We start from the raw sequence: 24,601 nt of genomic DNA on the forward strand, positions 1-24,601 counted from the left end.
GTTTAGTAAGACACGGAAGGACTGGTGTAGCAAATGTTGGACCATTCCAGTGTACAGGAGAGAGCCTGTGCCACTCCAGGCCAAGTTAGTGACACCAATTCCTTAACGGAAACAGAGAATGGTTCAGTAACAGCCTCTACGTCTACGTTTTCTTAAGCGATAAAATCGATTTGAATCGTGAGGAGAGCCGGTAGGTGGGTGACTCATCCACCTATAGCACTGTATGCGCCTAAGTGAGGAAAATCCCGTGTGGGAGTGCTGTAACTAGCTGTCGCACCTGGTGTGACGTACGCCCACATACTTCGCAAAGTTACATGTGAAAAAGAAAAAAAAACAAAAAAAACAGGGAAGGGGAGGGGGGCGGAGGCGCCCACGCGTCCAGGCCAAGAGCCGCAGCTGCAGCCCGCATGACGCGCGCACCTCGCTTATCAAGGGCGCCGGCCCGGCCCGGCCTACACTGTTGCCACACATTCGTATTATCACAACCTTAACCTGTGCCGCATTCACATGGGTTTGTACTTGCTCTACACCAGTTAATGCTCAGTGCAATACACACAACATATAAAGACGTAAAATAGCTTTAAAGTATGCCATATGTTGGGAGAAACTTCATTCGGTGATACGAAAGGTTGATTTGGTTCTGGCACTTGTGCTGGTGACGGCATGAACCAACAAGTGACTGTCGATGTCGCTCGCGCCACAAGCTTAGTATTGCTAAGGCGGCCAAGGAGGGCACAACCTGGCCATCCGTAACGTCTCGCCCTCTGTCCTTTTAGCCACAGTTTATGACAGACAAGAGAATCATTTCGCTAAAAACCAACTACTGATCTGGTCACTATTATATTAACTTCAAGTTAATATTTTTCGTGGAGTGTGAACATCCTCTTCCCTAGAAGTCAACATTGCACTGCTGAGTAATCTCGTCAACAAAGGCAACACTTGCCAATAATCTCAAGTGTGCCATTAAGACACTGAATGCTATACCTCCTATCATCCAAGCTAAGAGCTACTTCACCATCACACTCTGTACGACTTACCCTAAGGCTAAGATCTGATCCTTGTATAACTTAGCAAGGTCTTCTGTCCTCCACAGGAGTGTGACCCTAACAACTTGACCTGATCATATCTATTCTGCAACTGTTCAGTAGGAAGTCGGAAGTACTTAGTATACCGCAGTACAGTTGTAGGTGGTACACTGCCGTGCTGACCCTCACCAGAACACTTCCTCTGTCCAGGCCCAGGGTTCCTCAGTAAGAGCAACACAGCCACTTTTCTCGACTTAAGCGTTTCCCACACTTGTCGCCACGATTAACATGGCGGCAGCATTAGTGGCCCGCGGGCCCGTACGCTCGCGCTCGACGGAGATCCTGTGTGCAGGATCGCTGAGCATTGTGGTGGACAGTGTAGACGGGGAGGTGACAGGTGACGACCAAGTGTTTGGGGAGGACGTGGGAGTGGCGGGCGGTGGCGACGCCGATGCCCGTAGCGACGTCTCCAACGCCTCCAGCCGGGGGTCGAGGACCTCCATATCAAAGGAGGAAGCCGACGCTAAGCTGGCTCTCTTCAAGGTAAGGTGGCCACCCGCCCTCCTTACTTGTTGTCATGATGACTGACTGACTCAGGAAAACAGTCATGATGACTGACTGACTGACAGACTCAGTAAGTCATGATGACTAACTGACTGACTCAGTAAGTCATGATGGCTGACTAACTGACTCAGGAGAACTTGAGAGGAGAATAGTCATGATGCAACACGGTAGTCTGGCTCGCTATCCCATCCCATGGCTCTACGTATAGCCCAAACCTCACACCCATCTGTTGTCACACGGAATCTGAAGAATTATCTATATAAGCAATTGCCTCTGTCATATCTTATATTCATAAAATCTGACACAGGCAAATATATATATATATATATATATATATATATATATATATATATATATATATATATATATATATATATATATATATATATATATATTTTGTCGCTGTCTCCCGCGTTTGCGAGGTAGCGCAAGGAAACAGACGAAAGAAAATGGCCCAACCCACCCCCATACACATGTATATACATACACGTCCACACACGCAAATATACATACCCATATATCTCAATGCACACATATATATACACACACAGATATATACATATATACACATGTACATAATTCATACTGTCTGCCTTTATTCATTCCCATCGCCACCTCGCCACACATGGAATAACATCCCACTCCCCCCTCAGGTGTGCGAGGTAGCGCTAGGAAAAGACAATAAAGGCCCCATCCGTTCACACTCAGTCTCCAGCTGTCATGCAATAATGCCCCAAACCACAGCTCCCTTTCCACATCCAGGCCCCACAGAACTTTCTATGGCTTACCCAGACGCTTCACATGCCCTGATTCAATCCATTGACAGCATATCGACCCCGGTATACCACATCGATCCAATTCACTCTATTCCTTGCCCGCCTTTCACCCTCCTGCATGTTCAGGCCCCGATCACTCAAAATATTTTTCACTCCATCTTTCCGCCTCCAATTTGGTCTCCCACTTCTCGTTCCCTCCACCTCCGACACATATATCCTCTTGGTCAATCTTTCCTCACTCATTCTCTCCATGTGCCCAAACCATTTCAAAACACCCTCTTCTGCTCTCTCAACCACGCTCTTTTTATTTCCACACATCTCTCTTACCCTTAAATTACTTACTCGATCAAACCACCTCACACCACATATTGTCCTCAAACATCTCATTTCCAGCTCATCCACCCTCCTGCGCACAACTCTATCCATAGCCCACGCCTCGCAACCATACAACATTGTAGGAACCAATATTCCTTCACACATACCCATTTTTGCTTTCCGAGATAATGTTCTCGACTTCCACACATTATTCAAGGCTCCCAGAATTTTCGCCCCCTCCCCCATCCTATGATTCACTTCCGCTTCCATGGTTCTATCCGCTGCCAGATCCACTCCCAGATATCTAAAACACTTTACTTCCTCCAGTTTTTCTCCATCTAAACTTACCTTACAATTGACTTGACCCTCAACCCTACTGTACCTAATAACCTTGCTCTTATTCACATTTACTCTTAACTTTCTTCTTTCACACACTTTACCAAACTCAGTCACCAGCTTCTGCAGTTTCTCACATGAATCAGCCACCAGCGCTGTATCATCAGCGAACAACAACTGCCTCACTTCCCAAGCTCTCTCATCCACAACAGACTGCATACTTGCCCCTCTTTCCAAAACTCTTGCATTCACCTCCCTAATAACCCCATCCATAAACAAATTAAACAACCATGGAGACATCACACACCCCTGCCGCACACCTACATTCACTGAGAACCAATCACTTTCCTCTCTTTCTACACGTGCACATGCCTTACATCCTCGATAAAAACTTTTCACTGCTTCTAACAACTTGCCTCCCACACCATATATTCTTAGTACCTTCCACAGAGCATCTCTATCAACTTTATCATATGCCTTCTCCAGATCCATAAATGCTCCATACAAATCCATTTCCTTTTCTAAGTATTTCTCACATGCATTCTTCAAAGCAAACGCCTGATCCACACATCCTCTACCTCTTCTGAAACAACACTGCTCTTCCCCAATCTGATGCTCTGTACATGCCTTCACCCTCTCAATCAATACCCTCCCATATAATTTACCAGGAATACTCAACAAACTATACATAAGGTTAAGAAGAGGTAGTAAAAGCTTTGCGAAGATGAAAGCCGGCAAGGCAGCAGGTTTGGATGGTATTGCAGTGGAATTTATTAAAAAAGGGGGTGACTGTATTGTTGACTGGTTGGTAAGGTTATTTAATGTATGATTCACGGTGAGGTGCCTGAGGATTGGCGGAATGCTTGCATGGTGCCATTGTACAAAGGCAAAGGGGATAAGAGTGAGTGCTCAAATTACAGAGGTATAAGTTTGTTGAGTATTCCTGGTAAATATATATATATATATATATATATATATATATATATATATATATATATATATATACATATATATATATATATATATATATATATATATATATATATATTTTTTTTTTTTTTTCTTTTTTTTTCTTTGTCGCTGTCTCCCGCGTTTGCGAAGTAGCGCAAGGAACAGACGAAAGAAATGGCCCAACCCACCCCCATACACATGTACATACATACGTCCACACACGCAAATATACATACCTACACAGCTTTCCATGGTTTACCCCAGACGCTTCACATGCCCCGATTCAATCCACTGACAGCACGTCAACCCCGGTATACCACATCGCTCCAATTCACTCTATTCCTTGCCCGCCTTTCACCCTCCTGCATGTTCAGGCCCCGATCACACAAAATCTTTTTCACTCCATCTTTCCACCTCCAATTTGGTCTCCCTCTTCTCCTCGTTCCCTCCACCTCCGACACATATATCCTCTCGGTCAATCTTTCCTCACTCATTCTCTCCATGTGCCCAAACCACTTCAAAACACCCTCTTCTGCTCTCTCAACCACGCTCTTTTTATTTCCACACATCTCTCTTACCCTTACGTTACTTACTCGATCAAACCACCTCACACCACACATTGTCCTCAAACATCTCATTTCCAGCACATCCATCCTCCTGCGCACAACTCTATCCATAGCCCACGCCTCGCAACCATACAACATTGTTGGAACCACTATTCCTTCAAACTTCAGTGATGGGCGCAAATGGGGAGGTGATAACAAGTAGTGGTGATGTGAGAAGGAGATGGAGTGAGTATTTTGAAGGTTTGTTGAATGTGTTTGATGATAAGAGTGGCAGATATAGGGTGTTTTGGTCGAGGTGGTGTGCAAAGTGAGAGGGTTAGGGAAAATGATTTGGTAAACAGAGAAGAGGTAGTAAAAGCTTTGCGGAAGATGAAAGCCGGCAAGGCAGCAGGTTTGGATGGTATTGCAGTGGAATTTATTAAAAAAGGGGGTGACTGTATTGTTGACTGGTTGGTAAGGTTATTTAATGTATGTATGACTCACGGTGAGGTGCCTGAGGATTGGCGGAATGCGTGCATAGTGCCATTGTACAAAGGCAAAGGGGATAAGAGTGAGTGCTCAAATTACAGAGGTATAAGTTTGTTGAGTATTCCTGGTAAATTATATATATATATATATATATATATATATATATATATATATATATATATATATATATATATAACTATTACCACGAGAGATATCATTAAATCTTCTATCATTAAATACACAGAATTATAATCTTAAAATTAGTGACGGTCTATACAAATTAGATGACTTTATTGTTGATAAAATTTGTAAAATAAGTTTATGAACGCTCGTTGTCTGTCTTGGACAATCGCATAAATACTAAATGGCGTCCAAGCTTTGTCTCTTCGATGTATATCAACTGACTGTTATATTTCTCTCTTGTCTCTCCCCTGCTGACGTGATTATTACACGAAAGTGCACTTGGGAACTTATCGTGTTTCATTTTCCCCGTGGACTCATATTCACAAAACCACACACGGTAATATCAGCAGAGTTCTGTGGTTTACCGGTAAGCGTTGCGCCCAGCAAATCTAATGGTGGAGTCCCAACTCTGCTTCCTGGCCTTGGTTACGTACGTTAGGTACATAAGACGAGTTGATACTATACATAAGGTTAGGTTAGGTTAGGTTAGGTGAGGTTATGTTAGTTACATAAGACGTGTTGATACTATACATAAGGTTAGGTTAGGTTAGGTTTAGCTTAGGTTAGGTACATAAGACGTGTTGATACTATACATAAGGTTAGATTAGGTTAGGTTAGTTACATAAGACGTGTTGATACTATACATAAGGTTAGGTTAGGTACAGAAGACGTGTTGATACTATAGGTTAGGTTAGGTTAGGTTAGGTTAGGTACATAAGACGTGTTGATACTATACATAAGGTTAGGTTAAGTTAGGTTAAGTACATAAGACGTGTTGATACTATACATAAGGTTAAGATGTGCATGGTTAAGCGATGGGCCAACAGGAGTCTACAACTCTTCCAAGGACACACTGTTAAAAACAAAATACCCACACATCAACACGTTTAACTACATGTTAACATTAACACACCACATATGTGATGTGTTAACATTAACACACCACATTTTCATTATTATTCATATGGACTTGGCAGTTACAAGTAACTCGACTGGACTGTACTCCTTTTCGTCCACTGACGATAGTACAAGGTCGCTGAAAGTTATTCTACACTCGCAATATAACCTGAACATGAAGGAGGGTGAAAGACATGCATGGAATAAGAGTGAATTGAAACGATGTGGTATACCGGGGTCGACGTCCTGTCAATGGAATGAATCAGGGCATTTGAAGCGTCTGGGGTAAACCATTGAAACGTCTGTGGGGCCTGGATGTGGAAAGGGAGCTGTGGTTTCGGTGCATTACACATGACAGCTAGAGAACGAATGTGGCCTTTGTTGTCTTTTAGTGGCGCTACCTCGCTTGGGGGGGGGGGGGGGGCTGTTCCCTGTGTGGCGGGGTAGCGACGACAATGGATGAAGGCTGCAGGTATGAATATGTACGTGTGTGTATATGTCTGTGTATGTATATGTATACGTTGAAATGTATATGTATGTATATGTGCGTGTATGGGCGTTTATGTCTATAAATGTGCATATGAGTGGTTGGGCCATTCTTCGTCTGTTTCCTTGCGCTACCTTGCTGACGCAGGAAACAGCGATCAAGTACGATAAATAATCATTATATATATATATATATATATATATATATATATATATATATATATATATATATATATATATATATATATATATTGGAAAGGATCACAATTTTGCGCGTGATCAAGATATTCCTGAGTACACGGGGAAAATGAAACACGAAAAGTTCCCATTTTCCCCGTGGACTCACAGGAATATATATATATATATATATATATATATATATATATATATATATATATATATATATATATATATATTATCCCTGGGGATAGGGGATTAAGAATACTTCCCACGTATTCCCTGCATGTCGTAGAAGGCGACTAAAAGGGGAGGGAGCGGGGGGCTGGAAATCCTCCCCTCTCGTTTTTTTTTTTTTTTTTTATTTTCCAAAAGAAGGAACAGAGGGGGCCAGGTGAAGATATTCCAAAAAAGGCCCAGTCCTCTGTTCTTAACGCTACCTCGCTAACGCGGGAAATGGCGAAGTTGAAAAGAAAGAAAAGATATATATATATATATATATATATATATATATATATATATATATATATATATATATATATATCCCTGGGAACAGGGGAGAAAGAATACTTCCCACGTATTCCCTGCGTGTCGTAGAAGGCGACTAAAAGGGAAGGGAGCGGGAGGCTGGAAATCCTCCCCTCTCGTTTTTTTTTAATTTTCCAAAAGAAGGAACAGAGAAGGGGGCCAGGTGAGGATATTCCCTCAAAGGCCCAGTCCTCTGTTCTTAACGCTACCTCGCTATCGCGGGAAATGGCGAATAGTATGAAAAAAAAAAAAAAAAAAAATATATATATATATATATATATATATATATATTAAGGCGACTAAAAGGGAAGGGAGCGGGAGGCTGGAAATCCTCCCCTCTCGTTTTTTTTTTAATTTTCCAAAAGAAGGAACAGAGAAGGGGGCCAGGTGAGGATATTCCCTCAAAGGCCCAGTCCTCTGTTCTTAACGCTACCTCGCTATCGCGGGAAATGGCGAATAGTATGAAAAAAAAAAAAAAAAAAAAATATATATATATATATATATATATATATATATATATATATTATATATATATATATATATATATTATCCCTGGGGATAGGGGATTAAGAATACATCCCACGTATTCCCTGCGTGTCGTAGAAGGCGACTAAAAGGGGAGGGAGCGGGGGGCTGGAAATCCTCCCCTCTCTCTCTTTTTTTTTTTTAATTTTCCAAAAGAAGGAACAGAGGGGGCCAGGTGAGGATATTCCAAAAAAGGCCCAGTCCTCTGTTCTTAACGCTACCTCGCTATCGCGGGAAATGGCGAATAGTATGGAAAAAAAAAAAAAAAAAAAAAAAATATATATATATATATATATATATATATATATATATATATATATATATATATATATATATATATTCGCCATTTCCCGCGTTAGCGAGGTAGCGTTAAGAAAAGAGGACAGAGCCTCAGAGGGAACATCCTCACTTGGCCCCCTTCTCTGTTCCTTCTTTCGGAAAAAGTAAAACGGGAGGGGAGGATTTCCAGTCCCGCTCCCTCCCATTTTAGTAGCCTTCTACGCGCTCTTTCTTTTTCCCAAAGGCTTAAAGATTGTGATCAGGTCACCTCTCACTCTTCTCTCTTTCAAGAAGGGTTAATCTAAAGCCTTTAGTCTTTTCTTGTTTACTCAGCTCTCTTAGCTCTGTTACCTTTTTTGTCCTGCTCTGACCATCTTCATGAGCATTTTGTGCTTCTTTATGCGCTTTAACCAAACTTGAGAAGCATACTCTAGTTTTGGCCTTAACTAGGTAGTAAACAGCTTGCTAAATATTTCCTTATCCATATCCTGGAAGACTATCTATTCTGATACCACCAGACACTTTGTTTCCCTATGTGGCCATATGGCCCACAGGTGTCACCAGGTGGTTGTCATGCTCACTATTGGCTACACTAACGGTGGTGGCCAGGTGTTTTTTTATGTGTACAGCAGTGGCCATGCTTACAGTAATGGTCATGTCTACAGTGGTGGCCGTGTCTACCGCGGTGGACACGCTCACAGTGGTGGTCATGTTCACAGTGGTGGTCATGCCCCCACTAGCATCACTCTATCTACCTTTAACTTGTACGTACAGAGCCGCGCCGCTCACGTTGCTGGTTACTGCTTAATCACTCCCTCCAGCCTGGGTCACACACAAACACTTGTCCCACACCTACACCTGACCCATGGTCCCTCAAGGCCCAAACCTGATCCTCATGTCACAAACCTGACTCCAGATCCATACCTGACCCATGATCCTTCCAGCCCCACACCTGACCTATGATCCTCCAGCATCCTCCCACTAGCCAATGGTTGATGACCCCACTAGCCTCCCAACAATCCTCTGTAACTATTCTTAACTGAGTAGGTAATGGTAGAAGCATCACCCCTACCACTGTAGAAAGATAATTACGGTCACTGGAGGACTTTGTATAAACTGTAGTCAATCAAACAGACATAAAGAAACTTTGGACACAGTAGAGATGAAAGCTGTACAATATAAACTGTTTTCATTAGTTATGCCAGAAGAACTACCGTTCCTTTTCCCAACGCACTGTCATCATGATCCTCTATAATGTCATCATCATCTTAACTGAATGGTAACCTCAGGCAGCAAACCTGTGTCATCAACATCAATGCTAACTTTCCCAGACAACACTGCCTCACTAATAAGGAACACAAGCAGTGATATAGTCTTGGCAAACGACATCTTTCACGACTCTCAAACAGCTGACTCCACCGATGTAATCACTTACTGGTAACTAACGATAAGCATAAAGATATTTATGGCAGAACAATGTGGCGCTGCTGAGAAGAAAACCAAACCAGTCGAGCTCGAGCAGAGGAAAAGACAGGAGAGATGGTGCAAGACCTGTGGTGCCACACATACCCAAGTAGAGGTAACTTGAACCTTGTGAAGGCCAGCCATGATCCTGCCCATCGCCACCTACTTCTCAATACCCACACACCTGGGGGTACAAAATAAGGCCCTAGCATTCGTCAAAAACGAAAAACAACCCTAAATAAAAATCACTGAAGAACAAAATGAACGAAGAAAGCTCAAACAAATTGGTTCACACTTAAGCAAGACACCACAAATAGTGTGACAAACTAAGAGAAATAACACACGAGGCAAAGACATGTCCAAGATGACAACAATATAGAAGTACATTATACAAGTGGTTAACAGGGAGTCTCATAATACTACCAATGATTCCAGCGATATAAACAATAAAATATGTCTAACTTACCTTCCTAAACCAACAAACAACAATATATATATATATATATATATATATATATATATATATATATATATATATATATATATATATATATATATATATATATAAAGATGTTTCCAGGAACACCAGCACACAACTCAGTAAAAGCTACATCATACATTTGTACTCTACAACTAACAATCTTACAACATACCTTTTTTTTCCGTAACCCTGACAACCTTGGCGGAAGGAGAGGGGTTGGGGAGACGCTGACCAGGTACACTGGAGCTAGACGACCAACTCGTACATGATGAGGTCAGTCTGAAGGGGAAAACTTACTTTAACCTTTAAGTTGACCTTTGACTTTCATACAATGTAAACTATCAGGCAACACTTCAATATGGTTCAGTTCCACTTCCTGACACAGACACAGTGCACGGTTATTGTAAATACTGCTGTCCACGTAAATAAGTGACTCAATGCTCACTCTACCACCGTCATAAAGTAATCCAAACTTCTGTTCAACTCCCAACATACATTACATGTTATCTGTTGTTCTGAACCATCGCCAGATATTAGCACCACCACACAAGTCCTCCCTACACCCCACCTGGCAGTGTCCCACCATCACTCCACATACACGTGTCTACATCAAACACTTTCAACACTTACCAAAGGTAATTTTGGGTCATGTTACCAATAGTCACGCTGGACAGACATGTTACCAAAAATAAGGTAGGATCAATACATTACCAACACTAATACTCGACCGATACGTTATCCACAATCCACACTAACCCTGGACCGATGCTTTACCAACTTCCGCTGAAGTAATACGTTACTAACAGTAACCTTACAGTAACACGTTATCAAGATTAACGCTGCACCAACAAGTAACTAACTTGAACGCTGGACTAAAAGGCTGCAAATAATAACACTGCACCAAAACCTAACCCACACAAACACTGGACCATCACATTACTAACAAACACCTACCATCAGCCATACCATATTAACTACACCTACCATCAGCCATACCATATTAACTACACCTACCATCAGCCATACCATATTAACTACACCTACCATCAGCCATACCATATTAACTACACCTACCATCAGCCATACCATATTAACTACACCTACCATCAGCCATACCATATTAACTACACCTACCATCAGCCATACCATATTAACTACACCTACCATCAGCCATACCATATTAACTACACCTACCATCAGCCATACCATACTAACTACACCTACCATCAGCCATACCATATTAACTACACCGACCATCAGCCATACCATAGTAACTACACCTACCATCAGCCATACCATATTAACTACATCTACCATCAGCCATACCATAGTAACCACACTAACCTTACCACCACGACACTATCCTCACTACCACAACATGCCAGGCCAGGCGACATGGAGCCATCAGTCAAGATGGATATTGATCTGTTCTATATTTAGTGTTGCTGTTTCTGAAGTGGGTTCCAGGATCCTGCCTGCTCGGTTGGCGGCCAGGGAGGGACCAGCCAGGTCTCAGACCCTCTCTCACTAACTGAGACCAACCAGGTCTCGGACCCTCTCTCACTGACAGACCAACCAGGTCTCGGACCCTCTCTCACTGACTGAGACCAGCCAGGTCTCGGACCCTCTCTCACTGACTGAGACCAGCCAGGTCTCGGACCCTCTCTCACTGACTGAGACCAGCCAGGTCTCGGACCCTCTCTCACTGACTGGGACCACCTAGGTTTCAGACCCACATTCAAAATGTGTATCAAACAGCCTATGAAACCAGAAGCAGACTCAGGCGGCTAGCCAGTTGGTTGAATCGGCCAGCCAGCCAGTAGGCTCAAGAGGCAGGCCAATACAGTCTTCTACCACCGGGCTCCAAACATCCAGCCCTCTACCACCAGCCACCAAGCATCCAGGCCTCTACCGCCAGCCTTCAAACATCCAGTCCTCTACCACCAGCCTCCAAGCATCCAGCCCTCTACCACCAACCTCCAAGCATCCAGCCCTCTACCACCAACCTCCAAGCATCCAGCCCTCTACCACCAACCTCCAAGCATCCAGCCCTCTACCACCAACCTCCAAGCATCCAGCCCTCTACCACCAGCCTCCAAGCACCCAGCCCTCTACCACCAGCCTCCAAGCATCCAGCCCTCTACCACCAACCTCCAAGCATCCAGCCCTCTACCACCAACCTCCAAGCATCCAGCCCTCTACCACCAACCTCCAAGCACCCAGCCTTCTACCACCAGCCTCCAAGCACCGTCCTCTACCACCAGCCTCCAAGCACCCAGCCCTCTACCACCAGCCTCCAAGCATCCAGCCCTCTACCACCAACCTCCAAGCATCCAGCCCTCTACCACCAACCTCTAAGCACCCAGCCTTCTACCACCAGCCTCCAAGCACCGTCCTCTACCACCAGCCTCCAAGCACCCAGCCTTCTACCACCAGCCTCCAAGCACCCAATCCTCTACCACCAGCCTCCAAGCATCCAGTCCTCTACCACCAGCCTCCAAACATCCAGCCCTCTACCACCGGCCTCCAAACATCCAGCCCTCTACCACCGGCCTCCAAACATCCAGCCCTCTACCACCAGCCTCCAAGCACCCAGCCCTCTACCACCAACCTCCAAGCATCCAGCCCTCTACCACCAGCCTCCAAGCATCCAGCCCTCTACCACCAACCTCCAAGCACCCAGTCCTCTACCACCAGCCTCCAAACATCCAGCCCTCTACCACCAGCCTCCAAGCACCCAGCCCTCTACCACCAACCTCCAAGCATCCAGCCCTCTACCACCAGCCTCCAAGCATCCAGCCCTCTACCACCAGCCTCCAAGCACCCAGTCCTCTACCACCAGCCTCCAAACATCCAGCCCTCTACCACCAGCCTCCAAACATCCAGCCCTATACCACCAGCCTCCAAGCATCCAGCCCTCTACCACCAGCCTCCAGGCACCCAGCCCTCTAACACCAACCTCTGAGCACCCAGTCCTTTACCACCAGCCTACAAGCATCCAGCCCTCTACCACCACCAGCCTCCAAGCATTAAGCCCTCTACCACCAGCCTCAAAGCACCCAGTACTCTACCACCAGCCTCCAAGCACCCAGCCCTTTACCACCAGCCTCCAAGCACCCAGCCCTCTACCACCAACCTCCAAGCACCCAGCCCTCTACCACCACCAGCCTCCAAGCATCCAGCCCTCTACCACCACCAGCCTCCAAGCATCCAGCCCTCTACCACCAGCCTCAAAGCACCCAGTCCTCTACCACCAGCCTCAAAGCACCCAGTCTTCTACCACCAGCCTCCAAACATCCAGCCCTCTACCACCAGCCTCCAAACATCAAGCCCTCTAAGCATCCAGCCCTCTATCACCAGCCTCCAAGCATCCAGCCCTCTACCACCAGCCTCCAAACACCCAGCCCTCCACCACCAGCCTCCAAGCATCCAGTCCTCTACCACCAGCCTCCAAGCATCCAGTCCTCTGACCACCAACCTCCCAGCACCCAGTCCTCTACCACCAGCCTCCGAGCATCCAGTCCTCTACCACCAGCCTCCAAGCATCCAGCCCTCTACCACCAGCCTCCAAGCACCGTCCTCTACCAACAGCCTCCAAGCATCCAGCCCTCTACCACCAGCTTCCAAGCATCCAGCCCTCTACCACCAGCCTCCAAGCACCCAGCCCTCTACCAACAGCTTCCAAGCACCCAGTCCTCTACCACCAGCCTCCAAGCATCCAGTCCTGTACGACCAGCCTCCAAACATCCAGTCCTCTACCACCAGCCTCCAAGCACCCAGCCCTCTACCACCAGCCTCCAAGCACCTAGTCCTCTACCACTAGCCTCCAAGCACCCAGCCCTCTACCACCAGCCTCTGAGCACCCAGCCCTCTACCACCAGCCTCCAAGCATCCAGCCCTCTACCACCAGCCTCCAGCCCTCTACCACTAGCCTCCAAGCACCCAGCCCTCTACCACCAGCCTCCAGCCCTCTACCGCCAGCCTCTGCGCACCCAGCCTTCTACCACCAGCCTCCAAGCATCCAGCCCTCTACCACCACCAGCCTCCAAGCATCCAGCCCTCTACCACCAGCCTCCAAGCACCCAACCTTCTACCACCCGCCTTCAAGCACCCAGCCCTCTACCACCAGCCTCAAAGCATCCAGCCCTCTACCACCAACCTCCAAGCACCCAGCCCACTACCACCAGCCTCCAAGCACCCAGCCCTCTACCACCAGCCTCCAAGCACCCAGCCCTCTACCACCAACCTCCAAGCATCTAGTCCTCTACCACTAGCCTCCAAGTACCCAGCCCTCTACCATCAACCTCCAAGCATCCAGCCCTCTGACCACCAACCTCCAAGCATCCAGTCCTCCACCACCAGCCTCCAAGCATCCAGTCCTCTACCACCAGCCTCCAAGCATCGTCCTCTGACCACCAACCTCCAAGCATCCAGTCCTCTACCACCAGTCACCAAGCATCCAGTCCTTTACCACCAGCCTCCAAGCATCCAGTCCTCTGACCACCAGCCTCCAAGCATCCAGTCCTCTACCACCAGCCTCCAAGCATCCAGTCCTCTACCACCAGCCTCCAAGCATCGTCCTCTGACCACCAACCTCCAAGCATCCAGTCCTCTACCACCAGTCACCAAGCATCCAGTCCTTTACCACCAGCCTCCAAGCATCCAGTCCTCTGACCACCAGCCTCCAAGCATCCAGTCCTCTACCACCAGCCTCCAAGCACCCAGTCCTCTACCACCAGCCTCCAAGCACCCAGCTCTCTACCACCAACCTCCAAGCATTCAGTCCTCAACCACCAGTCTCCAAGCACCCAGTCCTCTACCACCAGCCTCCAAGCATCCAGCCCTCTACCACCAGCCTCCAAGCATCCAGCCCTCTACCACCAGCCTCCAAGCACCCAGCCCTCTACCACCAGCCTCCAAGCACCCAGTCCTCTACCACCAGCCTCCAAGCACCCAGTCCTCTACCACAAGCCTCCAAGCATCCAGCCCTCTACCACCAGTGTTCACAATTGTTGACCTCCCTCACCACCAGCAGGTGTTCACTACTGCTGACCTCCCTCACCACCAGCAGGTGTTCACTACTGCTGACCTCCCTCACCACCAGCAGGTGTTCACTACTGCTGACCTTCCTCACCACCAGCAGGTGTTCACTACTGCTGACCTCCCTCACCACCAGCAGGTGTTCACTACTCACAGAGCGCCAGCCTCCAGATAATCAATAGCAGTATTTGAAATTCTGTGACCTTGAGTCCGGGGACAGACAGACCCCTGGCAGGAGGTGGCGTGCAGAAGGCCGGGCCTAGCTGGCCACACTGGAGGTCTTGAGCTATCGGGCCACACTGGAGGTATGAGCTATCGGGCCACACCAGAGGTCTGAGCTATCAGGCCACACTGGAGGTCTTGAGCTAACGAGCCACACCATGTCTAAGGTAGCGGACCACACTGAGTCTTGAGCTATCGGGCCACACTGGAGGTCTGAGCTATCGGGCCACCCTGGTGGTCTGAGCTATTGGGCCACACTGGAAGCCGGAGCTAACGGGCCACACTGGAGGTCTGAGCTAGCGGGCCACACTGGAGGTCTGAGCTAACTGGCTACACTGGAGGTCTGAACTAGCAGGTCACATTGGAGGTTTGAGCTTGCAGGCCACACTGGAGGTCTGAGCTATCGGGCCACACTAGAGGCCGGAGCTAATGGGCCACACTGGAGGTCTGAGCTAGCGGGCCACACTGGAGGTCTGAGCTAGCTGGCTACACTGGAGGTCTGAGCTAGCAGGCCACAGTGGAGGTCTGAGCTAGCGGGTCACACTGGAGGTTTGAGTTAGCGGGCCACATTGGAGGCTGAGCTAGTGGGCCACAATGGAAGTCGGACCAGCAGGCCACACTGGAGGTCTGAGCCAGCAGGCCACATTGGAGGCCAGAGCTAGCGGGCCACACTGGACATCTGAGCTAGCAGGCCACACTAGAGGCCGGAGCGAGTGGGCCACACTGGAGTCCGGAGCTAGTGGATCACACAGGATTAGGATGCTGTTCTGTGGGTTACGACGCCTGTTAGCAGGCAGGCTCATAATTTAGAAAAAGACGGCTGTAGGTATGAGGCCAATACACTTAGCTGTGGCGTTAAGTCGGGCCCCGGCCCCTGTAATGAAGAAGCATGGCTAGATTTAAGATTAAATCTAGCAACACAAAGGATCCTAGGAGACATAAATTTCTGGAAGTACTTTCCAAAAATGGTATTTTCGCAACACGAATCATTCCCACTCCTGACTTCTTCATTGTCGTCAGCAGCAATGAAGCGGAGCAAGACAAAATCTTCAATGGAAAAACAGATGTAGAATTTGAACAAGACAGCTTCTCTGAACAAATCCCACGTGAACTTAAAGCTAACAGGCCGGTGCTCGTCTTCAACGTGAACAATCACATCTACATCCACAATGAAGATGAAATACAGCAAGAAATTATGGATAAGAAAAATTAAAGAGAAGGAAAACTCGTAAACATCATGATTTTCCCAAACTTCAAAATTATGAAATTCACATTTTGCAACTCTGAAATTGCAAAAAAGTCTACTGAAATTGGATTGTTCCTGTTTTCATGAGCATTTCATCATATCAAATCAGGGAGGATGTGTTCTACAATGTCAAGACATGCATGAAATGTTACGAGTTAGAGACACACGTCACAAACCAGTGTCCTGCAGGAGCAAATTACAAAATCTGCTCTGAATGCAGAGGTCACATATGGCGGGATTGTTCCCCCAATGTTTTACATTGGGGGAACTGCAGAGGGAACCATATGACACTAGCCATGAGATGCCCCAAGAAGAAAGAAATTATTCTCAAAAAAAGGAAACAGGACTCAGAGAATAGCACTTACATACACATCACATGAAGTCAAAACATATCAAATCAGTCATCAAACAATCCCATTAGTACAGAAACGCACTCAGAGATCCATGTATTATTCATGCACATTTGGTAAATGTAAAACCTGGCAGATATTCAGAAGAACTTAATAACACTTTAGCCTTAATAATCTTCCTAAAATAGTTGTCCCTTCAAATCCCCTCAAACAAAATCTTGGCTCCTTTACATACACTATCTACACCAGAGAATGAGGAGGACAATGTAAGCAACAGCTCACATCCTCAAATAGAGGAAGACGATAAACAAACAAGCAAAAAATCCAGAATACACCCAAAAAGAGGTCAGGAAGAGGAATAAAAAGAAGATATCGAAGGATCAGATACAGACCTTAAAATCTATACTTCAAAAAGTACTGGATGGCCCCAAAGATAAATCCACTAATGCTAAACTTTTGACAGGATTGCAGAAAAAGAAATATAAAATGACATACACAAAAAACAAATTGGAGATGAGGAAATTCTTGAAATGATTGAGAACAACACCATTAACTTAGAAAATTGCTTTGCAATGCTGGAAGACGATGTTCCAATATCTACGGTCTGGGCTGATTCAGCAAACGTCAAGACCAGTAAACAGACAAACCTAAAATAAACATCAAGTAAAGAACCGTAAAGCAATCTCTTATCATCAACATGGCGAATAATCATCCAACACAACGTACTAAACTGGAGAAACAGAAGCTCAGGTCTTTGTAATATCTATAGACAATACAACCTCGACATATTAAGTCATGGTCTTACAGATGATGAATCACAAGATTCCAGGTTACATGATACACAGGAAAAGCCTCACAAACTTAATCTCAGACGGAGCAGCAATTGCAATTAAAAACAATCTCTCTTATAAGCTATACAATGACTTCAACTCTGACCTCCTAGCTATAGAAGTAAACACAAACAGGGGGAAAATCATAATAGCCACATTATATCAACCTTCCATACATACCTACACCAGATTTCATAAAACTCTTCAGACGTAATGTTCCAGTCTACATGATTGCAGACCTAAACACCAATAATCCATGCCTTAGTTATACTCACAGCAACACACAAGGGAGACACATTTACAAACTCCTTCAAGACAGTCATAGAACACATTGCACCACACTTCCCAACCTTTTATACTACTGGCAGGGGCACGAATCCTGGTATCATCCTCTCTAACTTGCCAACACACCACGACACTCTCGCAACAGAAGACCCACTCACAGCCAGTAATCATATCACTATCATCTTTAACATATCTACGACCAAGATATTAATTCCAACTCAACCATCACGATCTAACTTCCAACAGGCCAACAGGGAAAATTATAAACCATATATACATTCCAACACTCAATGCTGCAACATTACATGAAATTGATGAAGGGGAGGGGTTCTTTGGATACCCAGACTCCAAAGTTGGTCTTAAACGTGATTGATGATATTCAACACAAGCAAATGAATAGTAATGTGGATGGCACAAATCAAAAGACGGCCTCATTATGATAATAATGTAGCAGGAAATAAGCTTCAAGATTCTGTAAGTGGGATGGGCTTGGGAGATGATATCATTCCTATCCTGTTGCCGAACTCCTATACTAAGAGAATAGTTAAGGACAGAAACTGTCTACCAGCAAGTATCATAATGGCTTTCATATATATAGATAAGAAATATCTAGCAAGCTATACATATCCTACATGAGGCCAAAACTGATATGCTTCTTGAGTTTGGTTACCACACCTAAAGAAGCACAAAACTTGGTAGTGTCCAGATTACAGCAACAAAGATGGTACCACAATGAAACAAGCTAATTTACAAGGAAAGGTGTGAAATCCTTCTTTAGGGTAACAAATACATGTGTAAGAGCAGATGGAAAGTTGAGAGAAAGTCTTGGTATTGATGTGGGTGTGAGGCAGGGCTGTGTGTTATGTCTTTTTAATATAAATATGGATGGAGCGAGGAGAGAGGTGAAAGCAAAACTAGGGAAAGGAGATGCAGAGATGGTGTGTGGTGGTGAAGTATGGTGGCTAGTGACAAGCCTGCTTAAGGATGATACTGTGTTGTTTGCTGAGAGTGAAGAGGGGTTGCATAAGGTTGTTTTTTTACGATTTGTGTAGGCGTAGGTGACTAGAGGTAAGTGTGAGTAAAAGTAAAGTAATGGTGTTTCAAAGGAAACAGACTGAGAGTATAGATTTTGCTAAATTCTATAGAGTGAAAGAAGAAACTGTAATAAACTGTGTTATAGAGATGTGGAGAGAAAAACAAAGGGTAAAAGAATCTAAGTGTTCAGGAGCTATCATGGTTAAGTTTGTGATATGGAAGGAGAGATAAGGGAGAGAGCAGTAGAGGGTAGAAGAGTCATTGGGTCCCTTAATAGAATAATGAAGGGTAGAGGTGTAAGTATGGAAGTGTAGAAAGGATTAAGAGACAGCACAGTCCTCCTGACCTGACAGATGCTGCCAAACATGGACATGAAATGTGTAACATAGGCCAAGATTGAGGCTGTGGAAATAAGCTATTTGAAAAGAGCATGTGTATGACTAGATGGAATGATGAAAGAAACGAGGGAGTGCATGAAAGATTAGGCATGGTAAGGAGTGAAAAAAATTAATTGTGAAGCAGAAAAGAGGATGATATGTAATACTTTGAAGTGGTCTGTGAATGTGGGAAGAATGCAAGATGGAGAGTTTACAAGGAGAGTGTATGAGGGTTAAAGTATTGGGGTTGATGAGAGAGAAAACCACCGGTGACATGTGGTAAGAAAGTGGAATACTGAAGGGAGCAAAATAGTGGAAGAATGAGTGGATTGGTGTATACGGGGGAGGTATGTAAGGACAAGGATAGCTCTACTGATGTGACCACCCCCTTGATTGGAGTTCATGTAGGGAATGGGTATCAAACACAATAATAGCTATAGAAAGATCAACAGAATAAAGAGACCTCTGTAGTGGATGGAAGATTATCTTAGTGAAAGGGGAAAAAAAGACACATGGCAGAGAAGCCTTCTCCAAGTGGGTGGGGGTCACCAGTAGAATGCCACTGGGTTCTGTACTGGGACCATTACTCTTCTTGGTCTATGTGAATGACTTGCCAGAACATATGGACTCCTACCTGAATACGTCTGCAGGTGATGTAAAGGTCATGGGGGAACTGAAAAGCAAGCAGGATTACTACAATTAAAGGTGATGTAGTAGATAGAATCCAAAGATGATCTAGAGAATTTCACCCAAAGCAAATGTAAAATAATGAGGATGGGAAAGAATGAAAGAAAGCCTTGATATGATGTTATCTGAGAGGAAATAAGTTTCAGGGTTCTGGAGGAGTCTGAAAGTTGACATCATCCCTAACCTGTCAACAGAGTCCAACATTGGAAGAAAAATGAAACAAAATGTCAGCTAGCAAGTATAAGATCTGCTTTCAAGTATGTGGATATGAAAAAATTCAGCAAGTTACTAATATCCTTCACATGGCCAAAACTAGAATATGCCTCTCAAGTTTGATCACCACACCTAAAGAAACCCAAAGAACAAAAAGAAGGATCTGGGAAGGGCACTAAAGCTGATACCACAATGGAGACAGCTGAGTTACAAAGAACGGCTAGAAGCCTTCAAATTGCCAACCAATGAAAAGAGAAGAGGAAGGGATGACCTGATCACAACCTTTAACTTTTTAAACTGGCTGGTGACAACAGAAAGTGAACAGTTCCTCCAAAAGATGTAGGAATAGGACAACTGGACATAACATGAAATCACGTGATAATGGACTCCTGTGGCGAAGTGGTTAACGTTCCTGACGGTGACACATTCACGGGCCATCCAGGGTCGAGTGCATAGGTTCAAATCCTGGTTGCAGCAGTCAGACCACAGTCGACCCAGCTGTTCATCCAACCCTAAGGGTTGGTCGATAAAATGGGTATCTGGCTCAGGGCAGGTTAGCAGGGTATATGTATAAAGTGTTTATGGGATTGACTTTATTAGGGCCTCAGCTGCCTGTGTGATCTCAGCTAACAAAAAGAAAAAAGAAAAAAGCAAACACCATGCAGGAGTTCAAAAGGCAGTATAGCAAATAATGTTCAAGACATAGGACCCTACATGTGTAGAACTACTTCCCTGTAAACTGCGAGTAGATTAGAATGAATAGGGAATTACAAACAAACAAAAATATTGAAAAGAAAAAAGTTTGTTTGTTATAAATTATAAGGGACAATGGAAAATCAAAGTGTCATTCGGAAGTCTTACACAAATATAAAGCTAAGAAGTGAAGGCAAAATGACTGCAGTCCTCAAAGATATGTATGTCATTGCTGGAAAAACTAAAACAGATAACGGTGATGCATAGAACAGTACCATAGACAAGAACCTGACAAACAACTGCATCTTATCTTTATAAAACAATTACTCATGGATACAAATACACTGATTAGTCCTTCACTGTTTAAACAATAAACCATATAGTCAATGAAACACAGAAAAATCTAACATACACTTTACAATTCCTTAGTGATCCTTACTGGTCAAAGATGTGAAAGTATAAGGAAGAGAAATTTACAAAGTGACAGCTGCAGGACAGGTTAAGTGCAACATGCCATACTTAAATTGAATGGCTTTCACTGTATGTGCTAATCTTGCTTTCCATCACTTACTTGGAAACTGAACTTGATTCATTTTATATCTTATCAGTTTAGAAGTTATGATCAGAGTAATATACTGAAAGTTACAAGTTCAAATCATACTAAATCTCCACTTCTGTTTTAATCCTAAGACTGCAGCATATGTCTGAAATGAAGTTTAAAACTTCTTAGTATTGGAACCTCTTTTGCCATGGCCACCCCCTTGACAGCAAGTCCCTGGAGGGAACAGGCATCTGAGATATAGAGAGATATAGAGGGAACAAAAATAAAAATAAAGAAAACTAAAAAGTCCCTACAGAATATCTGTTATTGAAAATACCTAAAAAAGCAGTATTCTTTCCTCTACATTGGTGTAGGGGATGTTGAGGCTGAGGGCCAAGGTAGGCAGCATGGATGTTCCCTATATATGTAAGCTTACAATGATTACATGATTTTTCATAGTGATTTTTTCTACATACATCAAACAATCCACTGACGTGCTGTCAGTGGATTGAATCAAGACATGTGAAGCTTCTGGGGTAAACCATGGAAAGCTGTGTAGGTATGTATATTTGCGTGTGTGGACGTATGTATATACATGTGTATGGGGGGGGTTGGGCCATTTCTTTCGTCTGTTTCCTTGCGCTATCTCGCAAACGCGGGAGACAGCGACAAAGTATAATAGAAAAATAGAATAGAACATCAAACTACATTACACACTTCATGGTCTTTCAATGTGATTTTATACATACTACATGTATCACAAATATTCTTTTAAACATTCATATTTTTAAATATAATATGCATCATTTACATATTTACATAAATGGAAATTCTTTACATGAAATAAACAATAATCTTATTTTCATCAAAATATAGATAATAACACAAGAGAAACTGCTTTTTATCACAATACTGATTACAATAGTCTGTGTATAATTCTAGCTTCCTGCCCTGATGATGCAATGATACTTTCTGTGATTATGTATGAGTGACTGAAACATTATATTTTTTCTAAAAGTGTTGTTTGGCTGCTGGTAACATCAATGGATAGCAATTGGAATCATACATTTGATAATAAAAGATAACACAAAGAATCATACTTTAGCTAAGGATTTAAAACATTTCTGCCACCAAAGTATGCCACTATTGGCTTATCGCAGCCTACTAAGTAAACCATTCTACTGGAATGTCACAGTAAGAATAATTTCCTTTTCCCTTGTAGGAAGGTAATGTCAGGAACAAACATATCATGGCCTTTATTGCTTATATCCAATTTCCAGTGTCATGTATAATATAAAAAAAATCAGGAACTATCTTTCACAGCCATGCCCTACAGACCACCCCATAATTTACCGTGACAGCTTAATTAGCCCTGGTTTAATCCATTAACAGCACACTGCTTCCACATAAAACCATTACTTCCACTTCCATGTATATCAAGTACTCCACTTCCTCAAGGCCCATCCCACTCAAACCTTCCTTTTACATACCTTCCCAAACTCCACCAATAGTTTCTGGTGTTACTTTCTTGAGTGTGCCATCAGAACCACATCATTTGCAAACAGCACCTGATTCACCTCCCAAACACATCTTCCTAAATTCATAATTTCTATATCTTCTGAGTTTCAGAAAAAACACTTGTCCATCCAAATGGTATTGTAAACATATGTTTCCAATGCAAAACCTTTCAATGCTTTAACATGTAACTGTATCTCCCTCAACAGACAGAGGCAGCTGCAAGACTAACTGAACTAGAGAGACTGCTAGATGAACATGACCAGATTGTCCGGGAACTAAAGCGCTCCGAGAGTGACAGCGGCTGTATCAACTATGCAGGTGTGGTATCTGCACCCTCATCTGCCACAACTCTAAACATTCTTCCCATCACAGTAACACCCCCAGCCACATCCCGTACTGCTCCAACATCTCCCTTATGCTCCCAGCCTCGTTCCTCACAACACCAGGGTGGATGGAAGGTGGATCGAGAAGACCTCAAATGAAAAAAAAAAAATTCTAAGAGGACAGAATATCAAAATGAACAGGAATTACAGAGTGAGATAGAATGAAAAATTAGTTGATATCTGAGAGACTAAAATCATAGTAAGTAGAAGAGCAGACATAAAGACTGTAATTGGCAATATCATGACGGTCCATAAGAGGGTTTTTCCATATATTTTGATTATTTGTGACTTAGTTGTACATCTATAATCATTTCAGGTATCAAAGAATTCATGATTCCCTTTTCTTAATGTCAAAGTTGTACATCTACAATTACTTCAGATATTAAAGAATTCATAATTTCTTTTTCCTAATGTTAAAAGCTTTAAATTTCCCAAATTTTGGGACAAGGCTTTGCATGAGCCTCAGTGACCTGTGATGAAAGGCATTTTAAGATATAAAAACAAAAAATTACAAGTGATACGTAAAGTTAGTTTAACTAATGGATATCAAAAATAGCATTGAGGGAATTAGAATATTAAAATTCAAGATAATGAAAGTTCTACATCTAGAAAACAAGGGTCAGCACTGGTAAATATATACGTATATATCCAGAACCGTTACTTCATCGTGAAGAGATATATGCAACAACAACCACTGGAAAGAGAAAATAAAAACAGTGAGTACTTTTATTTCTCACATCCTGTCTGAGGATGTAATAAACAAAAGTACTCACCGTTATTATTTTCTCTTTCCAATGGTGATTGTTGATATATATATATATATATATATATATATATATATATATATATATATATATATATATATATATATATATATATTTCTTTTCTTTTTCTTTCATACTGTTTGCCATTTCCCGCATTAGCGAGGTAGTGTTAAGAACAGAGGACTGGGCCTTTGAGGGAATATCCTCATCTGGCCCCCTTCTCTGTTCCTTCTTTGGGGAAAAAAAAACAAAGAGGGGGGGGGGAGGATTTCCAGCCCCCCCGCTCCCTTCCCTTTTAGTCGCCTTCTACGACATGCAGGGAATACGTGGGAAGTATTCTTTCTCCCCTATCCCCAGGGATAATATATATATATATATATATATATACATATATAT

The 24,601-nt window shown here is 43.8% G+C and overlaps 1 protein-coding gene across 1 annotated transcript; it reads left to right on the plus strand.

Annotated features, from left to right (window-relative positions):
* The first annotated feature begins 707 nt into the window (after positions 1-707).
* Positions 708-23,994, plus strand: LOC139756476 (uncharacterized). The gene is made up of 2 exons (XM_071675927.1): positions 708-1,568; positions 23,265-23,994. The coding sequence occupies exons 1-2, from the start codon at positions 1,314-1,316 to the stop codon at positions 23,538-23,540; spliced, it is 531 nt and encodes a 176-aa protein (XP_071532028.1). The 5' UTR covers positions 708-1,313; the 3' UTR covers positions 23,541-23,994.
* The last annotated feature ends 607 nt before the right edge of the window (positions 23,995-24,601 follow it).

This window comes from Panulirus ornatus, chromosome 22 (genome assembly GCF_036320965.1).
Source record: "Panulirus ornatus isolate Po-2019 chromosome 22, ASM3632096v1, whole genome shotgun sequence".
Classification (NCBI taxonomy): domain Eukaryota; kingdom Metazoa; phylum Arthropoda; class Malacostraca; order Decapoda; family Palinuridae; genus Panulirus; species Panulirus ornatus.